Source organism: Alosa pseudoharengus, unplaced genomic scaffold (assembly GCF_046254945.1).
Source record: "Alosa pseudoharengus isolate Yale_2024_CS ecotype anadromous, Long Island Sound unplaced genomic scaffold, YU_APseudo_1.1 YU_APseudo_1.1_scf_9, whole genome shotgun sequence".
In the NCBI taxonomy this organism is placed as follows: domain Eukaryota; kingdom Metazoa; phylum Chordata; class Actinopteri; order Clupeiformes; family Clupeidae; genus Alosa; species Alosa pseudoharengus.
In genome coordinates this window covers 40,056,119-40,080,112 of record NW_027468881.1, presented here as the reverse complement: position 1 = coordinate 40,080,112, position 23,994 = coordinate 40,056,119, and the positions used below count along the sequence as shown (strand labels likewise).

The 23,994-nt window shown below is 41.8% G+C and overlaps 1 protein-coding gene across 1 annotated transcript; it reads right to left on the bottom strand.

Moving 5' to 3' along the window:
• Positions 1 to 1,714: 1,714 nt before the first annotated feature.
• LOC143115336 (aminopeptidase N-like) lies at positions 1,715 to 22,296 on the bottom strand. The gene is made up of 20 exons (XM_076277306.1): positions 21,701 to 22,296; positions 21,264 to 21,406; positions 20,999 to 21,139; positions 20,681 to 20,830; positions 18,816 to 18,970; positions 18,559 to 18,672; positions 16,268 to 16,411; positions 15,974 to 16,039; positions 15,670 to 15,735; positions 15,389 to 15,531; positions 15,176 to 15,258; positions 14,934 to 15,061; positions 12,628 to 12,683; positions 12,344 to 12,491; positions 11,909 to 11,997; positions 11,717 to 11,824; positions 11,378 to 11,545; positions 10,819 to 10,959; positions 3,891 to 3,972; positions 1,715 to 3,653 (listed from the first exon to the last, which is right to left on the bottom strand). The coding sequence occupies exons 1-20, from the start codon at positions 22,294 to 22,296 to the stop codon at positions 3,492 to 3,494; spliced, it is 2,883 nt and encodes a 960-aa protein (XP_076133421.1). The 3' UTR covers positions 1,715 to 3,491.
• Between the last annotated feature and the right edge of the window lie 1,698 nt (positions 22,297 to 23,994).

Here is a 23,994-nt window from a genome sequence, read left to right as displayed (position 1 = left end):
ACAGCACTCTATCATATCCATCACAGGTCAGTACAGCACTCTATCATATCACAGATCAGTACAGCACTCTATCATATCCATCACAGATCAGTACAGCACTCTATCATATCCATCACAGATCAGTACAGTACTCTATCATATCACAGATCAGTACAGCACTCTATCATATAACAGATGAGTACAGCACTATCATATCCATCACAGATCAGTAAGGCACTCTATCATATCCAGTACAGCACTCTATCATATCACAGATCAGTACAGTACTCTATCATATCACAGATCGGTACAGCACTCTATCATATCCATCACAGATCAGTAAGGCATTCTATCATATCCATCACAGATCAGTACAGCACTCTATCCATCACAGATCAGTACAGCACTCTATCATATCACAGATCAGTACAGCACTCTATCATATCCATCACAGATCAGTAAGGCACTCTATTATATCCATCACAGATCAGTACAGCACTCTATCATATCCATCACAGATCAGTAAGGCACTCTATCATATCCATCACAGATCAGTACAGCACTCTATCATATCCATCACAGATCAGTACAGCACTCTATCATATCCATCACAGATCAGTAAGGCACTCTATCATATCCATCACAGATCAGTACAGCACTCTATCATATCCATCACAGATCAGTACAACACTCTATCCACCACAGATCAGTACAGCACTCTATCATATCACACAGATCAGTACAGCACTCTATCATATCACAGATCAGTACAGCACTCTATCATATCACAGATCAGTACAGCACTCTATCATATCCATCACAGATCAGTACAGCACTCTATCATATCCATCACAGATCAGTACAGTACTCTATCATATCACAGATCAGTACAGCACTCTATCATATAACAGATGAGTACAGCACTATCATATCCATCACAGATCAGTAAGGCACTCTATCATATCCAGTACAGCACTCTATCATATCACAGATCAGTACAGTACTCTATCATATCACAGATCGGTACAGCACTCTATCATATCCATCACAGATCAGTAAGGCATTCTATCATATCCATCACAGATCAGTACAGCACTCTATCCATCACAGATCAGTACAGCACTCTATCATATCACAGATCAGTACTCTATCATACCACAGATCAGTACAGCACTCTATCATATCCATCACAGATCAGTAAGGCACTCTATTATATCCATCACAGATCAGTACAGCACTCTATCATATCCATCACAGATCAGTACAGCACTCTATCATATCCATCACAGATCAGTAAGGCACTCTATCATATCCATCACAGATCAGTACAGCACTCTATCATATCCATCACAGATCAGTACAGCACTCTATCATATCCATCACAGATCAGTAAGGCACTCTATCATATCCATCACAGATCAGTACAGCACTCTATCATATCCATCACAGATCAGTACAACACTCTATCCACCACAGATCAGTACAGCACTCTATCATATCACACAGATCAGTACAGCACTCTATCATATCACAGATCAGTACAGCACTCTATCATATCCATCACAGATCAGTACAACACTCTATCATATCACAGATCAGTACAACACTCTATCATATCACAGATCAGTACAGCACTCTATCATATCACAGATCAGTACAACACTCTATCATATCACAGATCAGTACAGCACTCTATCATATCACAGATCAGTACAACACTCTATCATATCCATCACAGATCAGTAAGGCACTCTATCATATCCATCACAGATCAGTACAGCACTCTATCATATCCATCACAGATCAGTAAGGCACTCTATCATATCCATCACAGATCAGTACAACACTCTATCCACCACAGATCAGTACAGCACTCTATCATATCACACAGATCAGTACAGCACTCTATCATATCACAGATCAGTACAGCACTCTATCATATCCATCACAGATCAGTACAACACTCTATCATATCACAGATCAGTACAGCACTCTATCATATCACAGATCAGTACAACACTCTATCATATCACAGATCAGTACAGCACTCTATCATATCACAGATCAGTACTCTATCATATCACAGATCAGTACAGCCGTGGCCTACTGGTTAGCGCTACAGTGCTCTATCTATATCCTATCTCAGTGGTTCTCAACCTTTTTTCACTGATGTACCCCCTGTGAAATATTTTTTCAGCCAAGTACCCCCTAACCAGCGCAAAGCATTTTTAGTTGAGAAAAAAAAGACTTAAAACAGAGCACTGTGCCATCAGTGTCTAATTTATTAAACTTTAGAACTGATAAACACATACACAATTCAAACATTTGGAAAAAAACTATTTTGAACATTTTAAATTTTAATAATCCATGACTAAATTTATTGCAAATGATTCAAACTTCATTTCAGTTTTGACAGTGATTGACAGGTGATGGCGGGTGGCATGTGACAGGTTGGGTCGAACCATCCTGATATGGGGGGACTCTGGGTTTTTAGGATAATGAAATTGAATAGCCTACTAAAATATAAAATTCATTTTATGAACTTATATTTTCCTGAAATATTTATTAAATAATTGTTTGTAAAGTATTTTTGCATGGATTCTACTTTTTAAATATATGTATTTTAAAATCTCACGTACCCCCTGGAGTGCCTTCATCCCTACGCGTACCCCCATTTGAGAACCACTGTCCTATCTGATCCTGGATCATCTTTCATAGGCACTTGTTGATTGTGCTGATCCTGGATCATCTTTCATAGGCACATGTTGATTGTGCTGATCCTGGATCATCTTTCATAGGCACTTGTTGATTGTGCTTCTCAAATGCAGTAGATATGCTGCATTTACACCAGAGGAACTCATGTTATTTTTAAACACTACCTATTTATTCAGTACACAAATATATATCCATATAACAAATATATAAATATATAAACAGTTTGAAAGAAATAACAAGTTTTTCAAACAGGGGGAAAAGCCCTACGGTTTCAGAAAGTGCTTATTAGTTTTTGCACTCGGTTTGAGTGCCTCAAGCGCTTTCTTTGGATGTGATTTCATACAAAGTCATCAAATACAAAGTCAATGAATATTTTAAGCTGATTACATATAAAAAAACATTAGTCTCTCTCTCTCGCTGTCAAACCCTCCCTCTATCTTTCTCTCTCTCTTTATCTTTCATTAAATGGCTTTTGAAAATGCTTAAACTGTGTTGTGTTCCTTGGATGTCCTGAAATTTAGAGAGCAGCAGATTTGTATTTCAACAGGACTGGTCAAAATAGCAAAAATGTATATTTACATATATGCTCTAAGTACTATCTGTGATTTAATATCCAGAAACATTTGCTAACATTAATCGTCCAGTTTCATAATTGTGTGAGCTGTGAAGGTCTTTTGGGTGAAAATGAGTTTTCCAGAAATTACAGGCGACATGAAATTGAACTGTCGTCTGTCATCTGTGAATTGCATTTTCTATCAAGCCGACGGGTTTGGTCAAGCAGACCTGTGCATTTTTTATCAAGCACTTGACTTTGTTTCACTGCGGAACCAGTGCAGAACCGTGTCCTTGTGTTCTTCCACCCATTTAATGTTGGCCTGTGTTCTCTCAATCGCTTGTTCCAGGGCCCCGTATGCTGAGCCGAGGGAGTCTTCAGTTAGGTCCCGCTGGAACTGTTTAAGCTGCACACAGATACACATACACACATACACACACATACACAAAAACATGAGTTACATTATATATAGAGTATTGGGAGAGTTAATGACCGCCAGCTGCAGGCTACGTCTACCTCGGCCAGTTTCCTCCCCCAAGACCCCAAACATTGTTAAGCTGTTACACAAAGAGAGTCACAAAGAAGAGGCAAGTGTAACCATACATGTATGTGGCCTTTAAAGCATGATTCTGGACATTTTCACCTGCTGAAGTTCATACTCTGTGGAGAATCTCTCTGTCACTCCATCAATGAGATTTCCAAAGGACACTCTCTCACCGCCATGTCTGCAGCAGGAGGAAATTATCATTCCTCAGCATTGATCAATAACATTTACAGTTTACAATACATTCACTGCCAGAAACTGTGAAATAAAATTGATCATGACTAAAGGTGATGACTAGTGCTGTCAAAACTAACACGTTAATCGCTGCGATTAATTTTGAAATACATAGCACGTTACAAAATATTAACGCATTGTGTTTACCTACAGTATTTCCTTTGTGGGGAGCTGATGTCATGTAACGGAAGCCGCAAAACCTGAAGCCGCAAGCCTGAGAGTTTATTTTATTGTCTATGGAGTTTCGCTTGTAGGCAAAGAGTTTCAGTTTAAAGAGTTGCTACCACCACACGCATCACACACTGCCAAGAGAGAGAGGAGGGGCCAACATTTAGCCAATAAATAGTAGCTGTACTGCAAACTGCTTTCCACTCTTGTTAGAGAACGTTTACAATGTCAAAATACACCAACAACATGTTCCATAAAAATTATACTTTTCGGGTCCTCTCCATTAAGATCCAACTTGAACGTGTGCTACTCCATTTAGTTGAGAACGGCTGAGCGCACACGAGAGGGAGAGAAAACGAGTGGCAGCTTCCAGCTGGCTTGTCATTGTTGATGATAATTGATATCTATTTTTAAATATAAGAAACTTATAAACGGAAATCATGAAGGCAACAAAGACGAGGTTAGAGGGGATTGCGGATTTATCCGGTTCCCACTACTGACCAGTGAAACTGTGAGAGCCAGGGCACTTTGACATACTGACCAGTTATAAACTGTGAGATTCCAGAGCATTTTGACATACTGACCAGTTATAAACTGTGAGAGCCAGGGCACTTGGCTACACTCACTGTAATTTGGAAAATGGATAAGAAGAGTTGTCTTTGCCTTTGTGTAATGGAACTGGTGAGTCTTGAAGACTTCAATAATTGATTTACACGAAGCACATGATATGCCGATTGAAACGCATTCCACTCAGCTAGCTAGGTGGCTACTGGCTACCAGGCTCATAATTTACTTTTAATTTCAAACAGAACATATCTAGCTAGCATCAGGCCATTACATGCTTCTATTTCAAAAGGAATGAAAGCTGTTTACCAATTTAACATCATGCTTATCATTGTTAATATTGTGCTATACACAGTGGCGGTTCTAGACTCAATTACTCCCCGGGCGACATCCCCCCGAGCGCCCCCCCCCCCAACAACAAAAAAAGTCACCAATTCACCTGGGTGACCTCTTAATCGTTTTGTCACCTATTTTTATTAGCCATTTCACACAGTTAATTAAATGTGCAGGAATCATAGGTCTGCATTCATAACATTATGAGATGTGCGTTGTTTGGAAGAAAGTCAAGGTGTGACTGATTTTAGCCCACTAATAGACTGTTGTAGGCTACTATACAGTGGATCCCCATTCATCCCCCCTTTCCCGTTTCATTAAGGAGACCCAGAGGTGAACTGTCCCCCGCAAACCCCTCCCTTCGCCCCTTCCTCTGCACAGTGCAGTGCAGTAGGCCTACCTTCTGAGCAACAGGGGCGCCAATTCCCTAATTCCTCACACAAGTGATGGATAATAGAAAATCGTTTTGCGACGTTTATTATTATTATTCTTTTTTTTTTTTTTTTTTAAGCGCTCGTGCCGCCCCCTACAAGATGCCGCCCCGGGCGACCGCCCGGTTCGCCCGTACCTAAAACCGCCACTGGCTATACATGTGGCACAAACAATGTTAGAGTTTGTGGACTAGCCATAGGCTATTGGAGCTGGTAAAAAAGATCATTATGAGAATGTGTGGACACAATGGGTTTAAAGTGACTGTGCACCATTTACAAAAAAGTTGAGACAGCATCAAATTAGTAGTATTTCTTAAGAACTTTAAAACAAAATTACTGTGTCATTATTATCATTTAAATAATATAAAAGTGTTTACTTTTACCTTTTGTGGTTACTCATTCATTTTGTGATTTATGTTGTATTTAATATGCCATTTAAGAAGCTTTAGTCTTTAGGAAGAAAATATACATTTTAATCACAATTAATCTAGATTAATTAATTTAAAGTTACACACTTGCACATGGACTGTACACACACTGCACTTTGTATTCTCTCTTGCTATTTATTAAAATATTTCTTGATCTTTCTTTCTTCACACTTGCACAGAAAACGCTGAACACCAAACGAAATTTCACTACATGCTTTATGTTAGTATTGCTATGTATGTGACAAATAAACCTCCTTGTATCCTTGTAGTTAATTTTTTTTAATCGTTTGACAGCCCTAGTGATGACAGTTTCATGTCTAAAGTAAGCTTTGTTTGATCTTTGCTCGTCTGAGTCCCCTGGTACAACACTGATTAAGGATGTATTACTGGTAGTGATTGATTAAGGATGTATTACTGGTAGTGAGGAGTTGAGATTAATGGCGCTGAGCAATTAAAGGCCTACACACATGGCCGGCGATGCAACAGCGATTTATGCGACCGGCAAAACCGAATAGAATCTATTGAAGTGAATGGTGCAAAGCACTCAGCAAGTGGAACGATGGGGCGACCCTCACCGCTGCGCCGCGCCCTTTTTATTTTTCCAGACGATATTTGATATGTTATAATAGAGAACAGCTGTCTGGTCAGTGTCTTCAATGAGCCCTACAATCAGTCACATCACAAGTACTGTGTGTAATAAAGCGATTAACAGAATTCCACCGTCGCGTCGACTGTCGGATCGCCGGCCCTTAAGACAAACAGGAGCAGAGGTGTCGTGACCAGGGCTCTCAAGTTTTGAAGTTTGCAAGGAGTGAGACTTTGTTTCTCAGGGGGAGGGGGCGTGGCATTGGCACAGTGCCACGCCCCCTCCCCCCTGATCGAAGTACATGAAAGTCCTACGCCTGCTTTAACTACTCGTGGCGCAACGCCCCCTCCCCACGATCAACAGACCTACCCTCCCCATGTCCCATCAGAGAGCACAAATTCCATTATTTCAAACACACTGTTTTATTTATTCTAGAACCCTATAGTAAATAATAATAATAAATAATAATAACATAAATTATAATAATAATTTCACCCAAATGGGCCCTTTGAACAGCAGTGGCTCATTCTGCTCTAAACAAACAAATGAGAAAAAGCACATTTAGCCCCAAAATGGTCTCTTGAACAGTGGTGGTTCTGTCCGTGTGTGTGTGTGTGTTTATGAGTGATGTTGTGTGTTGTAAGTGTTTGTGGCAGATTTTGATGCCTTGATGACTGATAGTGGGGGCTCCCATTTAAAGCACGGTGGTTCAATGTCAGCCATTTTCACAGTCATGAGGCCATCCTTAAAAATATTCTTGTTTGCAGTAACAGCCAAAAAAATAAAAAAAATGGGTCGGTAGGTAGGTCAATATAATTTTTTTTCAAGATTCAAAGTAAAAAAAAAAGTAAAATTTTGGTCATGGTGATTACGTAGGTATGAATTTAAACAAATGTGCATATTGTGACGTGGGTCCTCAACCCGTGCCTTCAGGCGCATCACTGCAAACCTCAATCTGATGCAGGTTATGTAAACCAGCCTTTCTCAAACTTCTTTGACCTGAGGCCCAGTCATGGCAGACTTTGGGGTCATAGGGCTCATCTACACGTACCCAACCCCACTCCCTCCAAATCAAATTGTCATTATCATTATCACAATCATTATTATGCCTATATTATTATACATGCACTTTCACTTAAATGTTTTGTGACATGCACATCAGAGGACTGCTTTACTAATGATACTAATGATATAATTCGTTTCATTGCTTTTGCTGCATGATGCTTGCATAAGAAAATAAATACTTTTCAAAACAGCAACAATTATATGGGTGCTATTGTTTTGGGATGTTTTCCTCATGCAAGCATCATACATTGGTAGGAAATGGAGAAAAAAAATACATGTTTTTTAATTAAGTTTAATTTGAATGCCTGAATGTAAGGATTCAGGAAACACAATACCAGCTTTTTTGGCGAGCAGATAGGCGTAAATCACTGAGCTGTCGATCTTTAACAGATAGAAAGAAGGCTACAATAGCTTTTGGCCACGTTATATTCAAATTTGACTATACAATACTCAGTGCTATACAGTGTTATTACAGTCTCTGCACCGTTTCTATGGAAGTTCCACAAATCAACGTTGTTCAATTAAGTGTCGTTAAACAAGTAAATAGCATTCAACAGGTTGAAGCGGAGCTTTGATACCAACGTTATCGATTAGTTTCAGTTTCTCTCGCGCAGACGCCTGCATTGAATGAACGCTCATACCACCACTTTATTGTACTGGCTCCATGTTTAATGACATCGATAGCAGAAACGTTTGTTTTCTTTTTTGTCGGTCCGCGGTATCTTGATCAACTGCGCAGCAAATTATCAGACGAAGCACTGGGCCTAATTTCACTCCACGACTCCACGGACCAGCAGTCTCCACGTTGCAGACCCACATCAAAACAAAACTATTTCCTGATTGGTTGAGAAATCCTATTTTCTGATTGGCCGATAGGTTAGTACCTGAGCAGCAGCTCTCTGTAGTGATGGGACAACCGACTCTTATACGCAAGTCGGTTCAACCGGACGGTCGTTGGTTGGCCTACCGAGTTAATAGATTCGGTCACCGGTTCGCGCGACGGGGGGGGGGGGGGGGGTGTTATATCGTGCGTTACTTCCCCCGCCATAGTCGCTCCAAGACATGTAGCCTCAAGCTGCAAATGTCATGCTCTCCATGTCTCTGAAATTAGCTGACATACACACTCATATTGACCTACACTAGACTCAAGCACTGCCCATTGTTACATTCAGTCTTGTTCAGTAGTCAGCTGTGCGCGGTCTCCTCGTGAGCCTACCAATAGCCTATTCACTTCTAACATTTAACTAACTACCAAGATAACATAGCCTATGTCATATAATATTTCCCCCCTTTGTAATTTAGCATATGAATTTCAATGAACAATTCCAAGATGCACGAAACATAAAGGCTTTTGGGATCAGTTGACTCAACTTACCAAGAACCTATAAACCCGTTTGATTACTCATGCATTAGCACGGTTACGGTCTCTAACCTGTTGTAGGCCTACAGTCTCCTCGTGACAGCCTACCTACCAACAAACATCTCATTTAACATAACTACCAAGATAACATGACGTATTTGTATTTTATATCCATCGGTAATGTAGCCTATGAACATCTATGTAGGCTACACAATCACCTAAGATGCACGAGAAATAAATAGGTTTCTACGAACTCAAAGTTGCGATAACACCCGTTTGATTAGACTCATACCCTCGGTTACGGTCTCCTTCAGTAGCCTGGCGCGCGGTCACTTCGTGAACCTATGAAGCCAGCAACATTCACCTCTCTAACATTTAACTTTCTAACTACAAAGATAACATGACGTGTATTTGTAGGCTATGTGATGAACTTCCCCATCGATATATGAATGGCCATGAACACAAGCATCTACGATGCACTAAAAACAAGGCTTGGAATAACTTGCCGCGAACCTAGACAACCGTTTTGATATAGACTCATAGCCTATACCTCGGTTACGGTCTCGTTTAGTAAGTAGGCTATGCGCGGTCTCTTCGTGACGAAGCCAGCAACATTTAACTTTAACTAGGCTACCTAGATAACGTGTAGCCTATTTGAAGCTTATGTGATGTAGGCTACTTCCCCATCAATAATGTGTAAATTGCCATGAACACAATCATCTAGGATACTAGAATAAGGCTTGGTTAATAACTAACTTGTCGAGAACCTAGACCGTTTGATAACATTACTCACCCTCGGTTACGGTCTCGTTCAGCCTGGCACGGTCTTCATGAGGCTACTATGAAGCCAGCAACATTCACTTCTCTAACATTTCACTTTATAACTTTAAGATAATATGACGTGTATGCTAATATGAGATGTAGGCCTACTTCCCCATCGATAATGTGTGAATTGCCATGAATAAATCCATCTAGGCTGCACTAACAATGGTATGAATCAAACATGCCGAGAACCAAGACAAGATAAAGGGTATACAGCGGTTGCACGGTTACATTCGGTCTCATTCTGTCTCCTCGTGACAGCCTGCAGCCTAGTCATTCACTTCTAAGCATTTATTTAACATGACTACTAAGATAACATTAGGCCTATGTGTATTTGTAGGTATGTGATATAATACTTTCCCATCGACAAGATTTCCATGAACATAAGCATCTAGTTTGCACTAGAAAGGCTTATGTGATCGGTTGATTACAACTTGCCCAGAACCTAGCGAACTGTTGACTCGTGTGGCAGTCACGGTTACGAGGCCCGGAGAACCTAGCGAACTGTTTGACTCGTTTGGCAGCCACGGTTATGAGGCCCAGAGCCATGCAGGCTCATCATAGTTTGTTTGACTGATTATACTACCACTCCAGTAGAGGCGCTAATACGCGATACGATGAAAGAGTAGCGACGAGAACACTCGAGCACAGCCAATCAAGCCAGTGTTGCTCTGTATGTGAAAACGAATGATGTTAGGAACACTGAGTCGGTTTTTGACGTTTGGCACTCGATTCTCCCGGCTCAGTGACACGAACCGGGTTATTTAACCGACACTTCGGTCAGTTCGTCAACACTAGCTCTCTGAGCTGAATGAGCGCACAGACAGCAACGTTGTGTGACACGTTTGTAAAATATAGCCCTTAGAAATATCTGTGCGGGCAAGTTAATAATTTCTCGGAGTGAGAAATGCCATGTGTGGCGTGTGAGCGTGTGAAGTCATTGAAATGCGTGTGTCTCACGCTCAATGCGTGAGACTTGAGAGGTCTGGTCGTGACCTGTACAAATCACATTGTGTATCGAGGGACGGACACTCACTCTTGACTGAAATACTTCCAGTGCGCTCGTAACCAATCCCAAGCCAACCCTTGCCCGGCCACATTGCTGGCAATGTAGTTGATAGTGGGCACGGTGTCCATCTTTCTAATCTTAGTGGGATCAAGAGTATACTGGAGGTATCTGTTGGGTGAAATCACTGATTAAGTGCAGTACTGACACATACCGTGAAGAGAGACATTTTTTACATTTAGTCCAAAGTTAATGTCAGTTATATTCCTAGTGTTAAATTGTCCCCTGGAGCAACTTGGAGTTAAGTGCCTTGCTCAAGGGCACAACGGGAAGCTACTACATGCTAACCCAGCACCTTAACCACTACAATACTACTGCATGCTAACCCAGCACCTTAACCACTACAATACTACTGCATGCTAACCCAGCACCTTAACCGCTACACTACTACTGCATGCTAACCCAGAACCGTCGCTACAATACTACTGCATGCTAACCCAGCACCTTAACCACTACACTACTACTGCATGCTAACCCAGCACCTTTACCGCTACGCTAGCACCACCCCTGATACTGCTTTGGCCCTCACCTGTTGAGAAGCCAAATGTGCCTGGTACATGATAGACCATATCTTAGTGTATCTTTCTCTGCTGCGTTGGTCGAGTTCAGGTACATCTCCCAGGCAAACTCCCACTCGGCCTCGCCACCATTAGCAATAGCATAGCAGTAAACACTGGACCTCAGATTTGGGTGTATCCTTTGATGAGAGGAATAACATGCATACAGACAACTGATACATAAGGAAAATCAACAAGATAACAAATGGAAATGGTGACGACTATAGTTGTTGTTGCCCAATTCACATTTGTTTTAGAGAGAGAGAGAGAAAGAGAGAGAGAAAGAGTGAGAGAGAGAGGGAATAACTCACATGTTGTATGGGTTCTCTTTCCAACGATTGAACATTTTAGTAGCTGTGTCAATACATTCTTTCAAGCCAACTTTGCATGCCATTGTAACAGCTTCCAACTGGGCATACCTATGGAAAATAACATGCGTAAGCTGACTGCTAAGTCCAACTGAAACCATAATGAGTGAAAAGTCTTACTTCTGAAATACGTACTGGTCAAGGTGATTCTTCGGTACAGTATTATTCATTGTGTCATTCTCAAAGTGTCTGTATAGGTTGGTGATCTGATCTTTCACATACGACTGTGATGGGAACATCAGAGGAACATCAGCAGTTTTGCCAATTCTTCAACATTTATTATTATACAACAGTTAGATTATTATAATACAACAGTTAGATCCAGCCGTACCTATGACCGAATTCAACATTTAGTATTACACAACAGTTAGATCCAGTCGTACCTACGGCCGAATTACAGCCGTGGCAACCTACTCCCACTCATGTCAGATTGCTGAAATATTATTTAATGGCTTTAATGGCTACATTAAACTGAAGCAGACTGTAGCTCATGCTAGAATATATCAGGGCCACATCAGGGCCAGATGTGTTCAGTGACATACTGCGCTTTCATCTATTAGAATAACTAACCTGCATTGGTCCATAGACCTCAGAGCGATCGAACATGAGGATGAAGTAGTCCAGGTGTCTCAGAGCAGTGTACCATGGAATGTACTCCGTTTCATTTTTGAGATACTTGGTTGTACTCAGTGCTAATGTCACATCAACATATTTGGCCCTAGAGGACAGGCAACATTGCATCATTTTGAAAATCCTGTGTGCCTCAAAATGCCAAGCCACATGGCCAGGGCCAGTGAGTTAACTGATTTGGTTTCTGTCTGTAAGGCTTAATCTTAAAACAATGGAGAGGTCACCTTGCCAGATTAAATGCATCATCAATAAGCTGTGCCCTGCTGATCATTGGAATTGCCTGCAAATTGTAAAAAAACAAAACATCTTGTGAGGGAGATGAAAATGAGCTCACATGCAAGTCTTAGTAGTATCTGCTAATGCTACTGCTATTATGAGGACATGCAAGTCTTAGTAGTATCTGCTAATGCTACTGCTATTATGAGGACATGCAAGTCTTAGTAGTATCTGCTAATGCTACTGCTATTATGAGGACATGCAAGTCTTAGTAGTATCTGCTAATGCTACTGCTATTATGAGGACATATTTGGGCGTACATCTGCACATCTGTGAATTCCATCATAAACTGACATTCCTTCTCTGGAACTCTGAGGCCCCATTGGCCACAATGCAGAGCAGTTCCTCAACAAAACACACTGGGCCCTATCATGACATTCTAAAGTGCATCGTCACTCGTCAAAAGTCTATTCAAATTTAGTAGGATGTTCAGTTCACATTGGGAGGGGTTTCGTTCTCAAAAGTGGAGCGCATGGCGTAACAAGGTGTTCCTAGGTCTTTTAATCAGTCATATGGGTGTGTTTGGGGCGTAACATCATTTTAAACCAATGAGAATGACATCTGTCATTCCCTTTAACGGCGCAACGCGCGATATGTCAAATAAATGCATCGGTATTTTGGCATTCAATGGCGCATTTGAAGGAGGCTGCTTGCGAGACCGTATGGAATAGTCATTCTTAAACCATGCTTTACTAAAGCCTAGCATAGCCTTCACGCATTTGCACTCGTCTATTATTTGAACTCATTGGCAAAGTGAAACTAACTTCACCAAGGAGTCAGTCAACGACAAGACAGTTATATGCAGTTACTTTCACTATTGACTGACAATGGGTTACCATCGAAAACATAGGCTGGAAAAAGCAACACTTACCCTAATGTTGCTCAAATGACTGAATAAAACAACATTTATCCTGCAGAGGAGTTGCTTATATCTCGTGACAGTGCGTCTTCAGCTGTGCTCCATACGTGTCTCTCGCCTCTCCCCTAATCACTTTTAACCGTCATTACCAATTTGCAAATGATGGTGAATAACTACTCATCATGAGATGTACAGTATTTCGTAATATCTTTATTCTAATTATGTTTACCATTGTAATCGTGCAATTTGTAATGCTTTGCATGGACGTGCGCTGGTGTGCATTCATGAATGATAGAAGGATGGTGCGTGCACCTGCCAATATGACTGTTGACATGCGCTCTTAAAATAGCATATGAACAACTCGCCATTGTTGTGCAAAATAAATAAATGTGCAAAATAACGAATTCAACTTCGTGCTGGTGAATAACGAACTTTACGCCATGCGCTGGTGACCCAAAATACAGCCCACTGTCCTGGAATGGCAGCTTCTCCTTGACACTGCAGGCCCCACCCCTCTCTCTCTCTTTACTCTCTCTCTCTCTCTCTAAATGTGTGTGTGTGTGTTGACCGGGAGTACAAAGTCAACATCCTCTTTAAGAAGAGTGGGCGTTATTCATGGTAGACACGAAAGAAAGGGTAGAGCTCTGCGGAAGGTGGGTGGCCTCCCAGCAGTGAGCCAGATGGACACTACTCACGTGGAGACCAGCGTGATGACCAGCCTACTCACGTGGAGACCAGCATAATGACCAGCGTGATGACCAGCCTACTCACGTGGTGACCAGCATAGTGACCAGCCTACTCATGTGGAGACCAACGTGATGACCAGCCTACTCACGTGGAGACCAGCATGATGACCAGCCTACTCACGTGGAGACCAGCGTAATGACCAGCCTACTCACGTGGAGACCAGCGTAATGACCAGCGTGATGACCAGCCTACTCACGTGGTGACCAGCCTACTCACGTGGTGACCAGCGTAGTGACCAGCCTACTCACATGGAGACCAACGTGATGACCAGCCTACTCACGTGGAGACCAGCGTGATGACCAGCCTATTCACGTGGAGACCAGCGTAATGACCAGCGTGATGACCAGCCTACTCACGTGGAGACCAGCCTACTCACGTGGAGACCAGCGTGATGACCAGCGTGATGACCAGCCTACTCACGTGGTGACCAGCGTGATGACCAGCCTACTCACGTGGAGACCAGCCAACTCACGTGGTGACCAGCATAATGACCAGCGTAATGACCGGCCAACTCATGTAGTGACCAGCCAACTCATGTAGTGACCAGCCAACTCATGTAGTGACCAGCCAACTCACGTGATGACCAGCCTACTCACGTGGTGACCAGTGTAGTGACCAGCCTACTCACGTGATGACCAGCCTACTCACGTGGTGACCAGCCTTCAGCTGATCCATGAGTCTCTGCCAGTTCTCCAGGTTGTAGTTAACACGGTAGTAACCGGTGCAGTTCATATTAACCAGGATCCACTTGTCAGATTTGAGCTCTGGTATTGCTACTACAAGATAAAAAAATGGTGACATTCACAATCAGCTTAAAACCACCCTCCATTTCATCAGCAAACCCCAAAGCATTGTTAATAGAGGATTGTTTTAGATGGCATGTCATTTACCTGGGCCCGCTCGGTCAAGTAAAATGTGATGTGCAAGACTGCCATCACTCTTCAGTGCCTTTACGGGCACATGCCATACAACGCTGAAACATGACGTTTTGACATTGCTGAGGTACAAATGACACATTGCTTTTAGAGTATAGTGTACAAATGTAAGTCATGCCATTGGCTATTCCCCAGCACGGTGTTTCTACTCTTGGTCTGTTCACTCACTGGTTGTTCCCTGTGCCATTCAGGAGAAAACGTTCCTGGGATATTCCTCCATTGTTGGTGTTTACGGAGAGAACGGGGTAACCGGCTTGCGTGGTCCACGCACTCATGAATTCCTTTATGCGTCTGCTGTCATGATGAACTGCCTTGTTATTAAATAAGTGAAGAGTATCTACAATTATTAACATACACTTGGATGAATACAATTGCCTTACTACTGTATGTTCATCCGTTCCCATAAGGTGTATGCAAAATGATAATAGCTTTGTACAATATTTATATACCTTCTGTAGGTTGGTCCACAGGTCATTTTGGTCAGCACTTCTATATTGCAGATCTTTAAGATATTCCTAAAAAAGGGGGAAATATCTTATTGCCTTTTACTGCAGGAACAAAGTATGAACGCAAAAGATGTGTAGTAGTTATGACTGTAACCAAAAACACAACACAGCCATGCTATTGCTTACTCGTGTGCCATGCTTAACCCTATTCCTTGTTTAATGCCATGCCTACTCGTATGCCTTGTTTAATGCCATGCCTGCTCGTATGCCTTGTTTAATGCCATGCCTACCCGTATGCCATGCTTACCCGTATGCCTTGTTTAAATTCACTCTGACCCATATAGTGTGACAGCATTCTCAACACTGCAGCTCCCTAGATAATGTACACAGAAAATTAAATAACTCACAGTGCACTAGACAAACCATATGTTCTAACTGTTTTCAGCAATATAACACACGAGCCGTGTTTTCTTTTCAGTTCAGAAATGATACATATTTCAAACACACATTTTGATATAGCGCACAAGAATGCAGGGGAATGACGACTTGAACTTGGTTCTTGGTTAAAGGCCTGGCGCTTGCTGCCTCATCAGATCCACACCTTGCTGTAAGTGATGGTGTCAAAGAGGCCGCTGATCTCTCCGGGTGTCTGAATCTCCTCCTCAGTGGGGCGGAGAGGGTGAGCAGTGGCCAGAGCGTCCACTTGGAAGGCAATCTGCACCTCATCCACCAAAAACAGGGCTTCCTGCAGGGAACCACAGGGGCGAAAACAGGAACTGCTCTGCCGACACTTAACATGCAAAGCCATGACTTCACTTCCTCAGATGTGCTCTGACCCCTTTAGAGAGCACATAGAGGCTTAATTACAGGACAGATTTGTACTGACGACATAAAGGCTTAATTACAGGACAAAGCACATGGCACTTTTTGAGCAATGTTGCTGGGCAGTCACATGACCCAGTGCTCTTACTTGATGGTCATGAAAAGCTGGCCACTGATGATGAAATCTTTCACCATATCCCACCCATCAAGTGCCCAAATAACGTCACTAAGCAACATTGTCCATTAAGTGCCCAAATAATGTCACTAAGCAACACAAAAGTGGACTAGTCAGTCATTTATCTGACCCTGACACCAATGGCGTCGTAGTGGATGGACAAGTGGGAATAAATGACCCGGGCCCCAAGTGGGGGGAGGGCCCCTAAGGAGTTGAATTTTATTTTCCTTAATAATAAATAATTTCCTTAATTTAAAGATCTTAATAAATGTTATTAACTAATATAGATGCAAATATTTCGGGTAAATGCATCAGTTGATTGATGTATTAAATTGTGTCCAAGCCAACATTGTTTGAGGGCAGGCACCCTCTCCCTTGCACGAAATGGTTCAGTCCGCCTTCCCCTGCTAGGCGCATTTTTGAAGTAACGTTCATTCTGCCGAAGCGGCAATGCAGACGGTCACGGTGTGAAGATGTCTAAGTCTAAGAAAGCTAAATCCGGTTCCCAGAAAAGAAAAGAGAGGCAAGAAAGGGAGAAAAAAAGAAATGAGGGAAAACAAGTGTTAACAGCCTTCTTTCCCAAGAAAGGTGAGCCCAATGTGAAAGCAATAGTCTACAAATGAAATGAACTCCTGAAGGTTACAAAACACTTTAATACCACCGCGAATCCGCGATTATCAGTGCTAAAACAGCATTAACACAAAATTAGAAATAACATGATGCCTGATTTATAGCCTACCACAACATTTCAATAGCCTACTAATTCGAAAATTATTATGAGCTAATAGCTTAACTTAGTAGGCTCAATGTTATATAGGTTCATGAGGAAAGGCTGTCAAATTAGTAGCAAAGCTAACTTGTGAAACGCATCACTCAGTTTCAGAAACTGTCACAGAGGGTGATGCAGCAGCAGCAGACCTCTCACCATCTGATGTGGACTTGAGACAAGGTGAGCCTATAGTTTAAAATAAAATCACACCAAAGGCTATACTGCAATGTATATTAGCAACACTGTCATGCTCTGTCTTTCACTGTAGTCTAGTCTAATTAGAATAGACCATTTTTTTGCCACAACCATCAGAAAAATAAAATGTTCTTATGTTTTTATGAAGCAAATGAAATTTGAGGAAATTTTACACAGAATATTTAAATATTAAGCATGTTCAGTCACATCCATAAGGCTACATTGGAATTGCCTGCTAATATATCTATATGCTTATATGCTTGTAGAGGGGTCTGTCCAGGACTCCAGGTAGATAGAGAAGATGTGATAGAGGATTAAGGAAGTGAAAGCAGAGAAGGTTCTGAAAAAAGAGAAAAGAGATGAAGAGAGGTCAGAAAGCAGTCAGGGCAGTGCTAAGGAGTATATGCCATTGCCTGAGGATCCAGCACTATGGCCAGAGAAGTTGACAAATGAAGAGAGAGACACAATAGTACACAGATTGGCGAGCAAAGAAAAAACAAATAAAATCACAGCAAAAGACAGGGAAGGGAAACCATTACAATTATAAGAGTTAGATTAATTCAATGTGTGATTAGATAGTAGTTAGTTGTGAACCTCATGCTTACAGCCGGTGGTTGGGGGGGGGGGGCCCATGGCCACCACTTGTGCATAGGGCCCAGAATTTGGTGCTACGCCCCTGCCTGACACCGTGCATCAGGCAATTTCACTTTCAGGTGTTTCAGTTCAGGGGGATTTTTTTAAAAGTAGATCCTCAGATGTAAATTTGTTGCAAAACTACAGATGACTTTTGCCCAGCTGGTGGTGCACTCCCTCTCAACGTAACATCTGGAATAAACAATTGTACGTACATGTACATTGTTTTTTATCAAAATGTATCAGACTATTTGGTTGCAGTAACACATTGTGTGTAAATGAGAAAGCATAAGCTTACTGCATTCCAGGTAGGCTCTAAATGGTTCAGTCCTTGATAAGACATGAATGTGGCAAACCCTTCATTCAGCCACAGATCATTCCACCATTCCATAGTAACCAGGTTCCCAAACCACTGGTAAGACATTACAAAATATTGAACATGTTGAATATGGAAATGTTGAAGATAGTATATAATTGTATATAATACATGAGATGGCATAAAATGCTTTTATAGTTAAACCATTCTATTCTTGAACATGCTTTGATATGTCATACCTGGTGAGCAAGCTCGTGAGCGATCAACATAGCGGTATATTCCTTATTGAATGTGGTGGAGACTCCTTCTACAAAGAGCAAAGCTGACTCACGGTAGGTTATCAGCCCCCAGTTTTCCATCCCAACAGGTGCAAGATCAGGTAGGGCAATCTGATCTGGAGTCAGAAGAGCGTCATGGAAGAGATACAATACAATAGAGCACTAATAAGTACCGAAGTAATGTAACATTATGAGTACCAATAATCAGCGATGTAATGTAACGTAACGTTATGAGTACTGATAAGTACCAAAGTAATGTAACGTTATGAGTAAAAATAAGTACTGAAGTAATGTAAAGTTATGAGTACTAATAAGCGGCAAAATAATGTACCGTTATGAGTACTAATAATCAGCGATGTAATGTAACGTTATAAGTACTAATAATTACCGAAGTAATGTAACGTTATGAGTACCAATAATCAGCGATGTAATGTGACGCTATGAGTACTAGTTAGTATGTACTCTAAACCATACACAGTAGGGGTGTAACGGTACACAGAAGTCACGGTTCGGTTCATACCTCGGTTCGGACATCACGGTTCGGTACGAGTTCGGTACAATGGAGGGAAAAGCAAAACAAAAATGCAGAAAGCATTTTTTTTTGTACATGTCTCAGGCTGTACCACCTAGTGTCATACAGTCTCTTCCCTGAGCTATCTGCAACAGCCTGAAGTGTGTAAGATGTAGGCTAAACAGTACAATAAGTGCCCAGACTCAATCTGTAACTTGTAAACAAAATAAGACAATCAGCTATAAAACTGAAAATAGGCCTACAGCATCTCTTATTTCTGAAAGTGCAAATTACATAGAAAATGATTTTTAAAAATCCACTTAAGCAAGACCTTCAACATCTGTGTTTAGTTGTATATGGAAGGGTCTACAATTTGCCTCAATATTTTTCATTGTGTGTAAAGTAATAATCTAGCCTACTAACTGTGAAAATATCACACTATTTTGCCTTTTTTTAAAAAACGAAATTGCTCCTTTCATTTCATAAAACAGACTACAACTAGAAGTCACGTGACTTTGCCCTTGGACGTTAATTCACCGTAGCATGGTTTGTTTATTAGCCTGGTTAGCGTTGTCACTTTATTTTACTGTCTATGCACTTAACACTACCAGCTCCTCATGTGAGAAGTTACAAGTTACCCCAACATAAAGGTAATTACCACGCGATTTACATAGCTTTCTGTCATTACGAAATCATTTAATTTAAGCCATAGGTTTTGGCCCTATTTGTATGTGTATCCAAAGGCTGCTGAAGCGCACGGGAAGTTTATTTCCCCTCGTTTCAGTGATTGGTAGCCTACATCATCTGGGTGATGGCTTCGAATATGTGTAGCATTTTTTCCACTCACATACCCAATGCTGAACAACGCCGACACACAATTTCATCTTATCCACCACTCTTCCGCCTGTACTAACGTTACTGTAACTGAAGTTCTCAAACTTGCGATCTTAAAGAGACCAGCGGATCCTCTAACTCTTGTAGGTCTAATCTTAGTGCTGCTAATGACTGACGGACTCGACCGACGACCTGACAAAAAAAAACATAGGCGCCAATCAGAGCTTCAGAGCTAAGGCGAGGCTACAGATTAGCGTTAGGTGTCGCTAAAGAACTCCCGTAACTCTCGCTACTTAACAGTAATTGCGCATGACATTAATTAATCCGCACACGAGTTTTATGTATTTTTATACCGTGTATTCTCCGTGTAAATTCATGCACCGAACCGTGACGCCCGTACCGTTTCGGTTCAATACGAATACATGAACCGTTACACCCCTAATACACAGTCTACAGAAAATGATGATGGATTCTGTCTTACCTAGTTTACCGACAGGATAATTTATCCCAAATTCCATTTCATAGAAATTCAGGATTTTTGGTGTAACTGTCTCAGCATATTTTGCATGACCAGCAGCTATGGCTTCAGGTCTAGCCCACACCTTTATCAACAAAGAAAGAAACAACACATCTCATTTTACATGACCACCAGATCTATTCAGCTCTAACATGTTGTTTAGTTCACAGCTGTGGTGATGATTCAGTGATGGTGTGCTGATATAGTCAGCTCTAATATGTTGCTTAGTTCACAGAAATCGAATGCACAGATTTCACATGTACTGTAGCAGTCACGCGTGACTTACCTTTAAGTCTTTTCCTCCAGTATAGTCAAAATCAAAGACTACAAAAGCCACAAGGTATGTCGACATTTTCCTTGTCGACCTGAACTCAGTAACTGTCCACTTCTCTCCATCGATTTCAATCTCAAAGCCACTAGTAGCTGGAGCATCATAAGAATGTATTTGTTGTCAAAAATACACATATAATGCATACATTATTACTTATTTTCCATTTTAAACAACCATTAGATACAAACCACTACCTTTATTTTGAAATATCTTTACCTTGTTTAGGCCAGTTGCCCAGTGCAGAAGTGCCTTGTCTGTGGATGAGGGTGAGTCTGAACTCAGCCTTCAAGTCAGGTTCATCAAAACAGGGAAACACTCGTCTGGCTTCGGTGGCTTCCATCTGGGTCGCACCAATATATCTGTGAACACAACACATTCAACAGCTTTTGGTTCATTCAGTAGAAAGCAAAACATTTTAAAAGTATTTCCAAGGATTCCCATATTGTACATTCTTGCCCTGGATTGGTTTTGGAGTGGACAGTGTGCATTTAAAAATATTTCCAAACATAAAAGCGGAGCAGCACTGTTACAAATGTCAGGATTGTGGAAGTATAATCCAGTATGATAAATAAATAAACAGTGACGTGATATTATATATTTAATTATTAACAATTAAAAACACTTGATTGGTCCTTAAAACCCATTTAGCTTACCTTGTGTCATTGTTCTTTTCCACTTCATATGTACTTGTGTAGAAGCCAGTCAAATCATTGGCCAGCTGTCCTTCAAATTCAGCTATCAGGCTGTAGGACCTATTTGGCTCCAAGACTGCATCATCTTGCAATCTCACCTCTAAGACATCGGTCTCACTGACAGTGCTTTGACTGTCGTGTAGACCGACAGCCAGAATTTCACTGTTGTCCAGACGCCTCAGTTCCAGGTTTCTAATGTTCAAGTCCTTGCTGTGTAGGAAGATGCTGCTGGTCTTGTTAAAGCACACGAACGTCACAGAGGAGTTCCCCGTAAAAGTAAAGGTTTGATTTGTCTCCTTGGTGACAGTAGGGTAGAAATGAGGCCTCAGGAAGATGCTGTAGCTCTGGGGAACCACGTCTCTGGGCAGTCTCAGGTTGGGTGGGGGTCCTGCTGGAATCATCGGTGTCGTTGTAGTTGGAGCTTGCGCTGTAAGTGGACTGTTCCCAAACTGCATATGGAATATGATGCCCATAGTTATAATCCCAACGACAGCTGACAGGGTTATGATCCCCAAGGCCACAGCAAGGCCCATGGGCACAAAACATCCTTTGGCCATGGCAGACCACAGGCAGAAGCACCGTCTAGACTGACACGACCCGCTATGAAGATGTAACAACACCTTTAATAGACCTTCATTCCTCTTACTTGACCCTCATAAAACAAATGATCATCTACGGCAAGTAGAGACCACAGGCATTGCCATGGATTAGTCATGAACTGAAGTAAGGCAAGAGAACCAGCAATTGTGGCAGAAGACTGAACTCAGTTTTCACTCCACATCTGGAATTGGTTACCGTTTCCCCCTCTGTGTCCATAATGACATTCTGAGAGATGTGTAGGCAGTAAATCCAGTTAACAGGCCAAAAAGCACCTACACACAAATCAACATTTAGTTCTTTTCATCATCAGTCCTCTGTGACATGCTTTGCCTGGATAATGAAAAATCCAGCTGTGTGGAATCACTGAGGTATCTGCAGCGAACTGAGCCGAACTGAGCACTATGGGAATGTGTTCAACATTCCCAAACTACTTTCTGAGAGTCTACGCAGATCTATGCTGCAAGTACACTGGGACCACTCTGTTTTGAGGGGAAATTGGGAGCATGTGTTTCACTGAGGAGGCTGGAGTTGGGGGTGGAGAGGAGCTGAGGAGGACATTTAGCTCATAATTATTTAGCACGGTCAGTCTCAGTCCAACCCATGCCACAATGCCTTCCGCTCACAATAGTGTGGTATTATGAAGTTGGCTCATGTGGTAGCTATTATGAAGTTGGCTCAAGATCTTCATGTTGTATGCATATAAGATAACTATATTCCATGACTACCATAATTAAAAGGCTACAGAAATAAAACCATTCTGGACAGACGTAAGGACAAAAGGGGTTTTGTTTAGCTGAAGTATTCTTTATCTGACTTACCCACAGTTTGTGCTGCATTTATGAGATAATTAGCTTGACTTCTCCTGGACCTTCCTTGTTATCATTAGGGCCCGAGCCCCAGAGGTCCAGGCTGGTACAACCTGCACCGAAGCTGCAAAGCCCTATTGTGTCTGAAAGGATTAGTCTGCATTCTAGTTGTTTAGCAGCCTTATAGCCTTTTTGCCATTTTTCAGGTGGCATTTGGCACACACATCCGCATCGCCAGCCTCTAGTCACATTTGGCACACACACACACACATACACATCACCAGCCTCCAGTCACATTTGGCACACACACACATCAGCATCACCAGCCTCCAGTCACATTTGGCACACACACACACACACACACACACACATCAGCTTCACCAGCCTCCTGTCACATTTGGCACACACACACACACACACATCAGCATCACCAGCCTCCAGTCACATTTGGCACACACACACACACACATCACCAGCCCCCAGTCAGGAACAGAGGTCTGGCCTCAGGTGTGCCCAGGGACTCTCTAGCGCCCCCTTATGTGATCCTGTGGTTGACATATAGTTTCAGCTACTCACACCACATTGGGTAGGGGTGTGTATCTCCCCAAGAAAAACAACTTTTGTATGTATATTCCATTAGCCATACCCAACAGGAAGTGAGTTATTTACGATTCTGTGCGCACTAACACATGATAATTTGTGATGTAAAAAGAGATGGCTCCTATGGGCAAAATTTCATGAAATTTGGCACACACATCAATTCTCACAGTGATTTGAGGCCTGGTCCTGATGTGGTCCAGGAACTCCATAGCGCCCCCTTATGTCAGCGATTTGCATGATTGGAATATA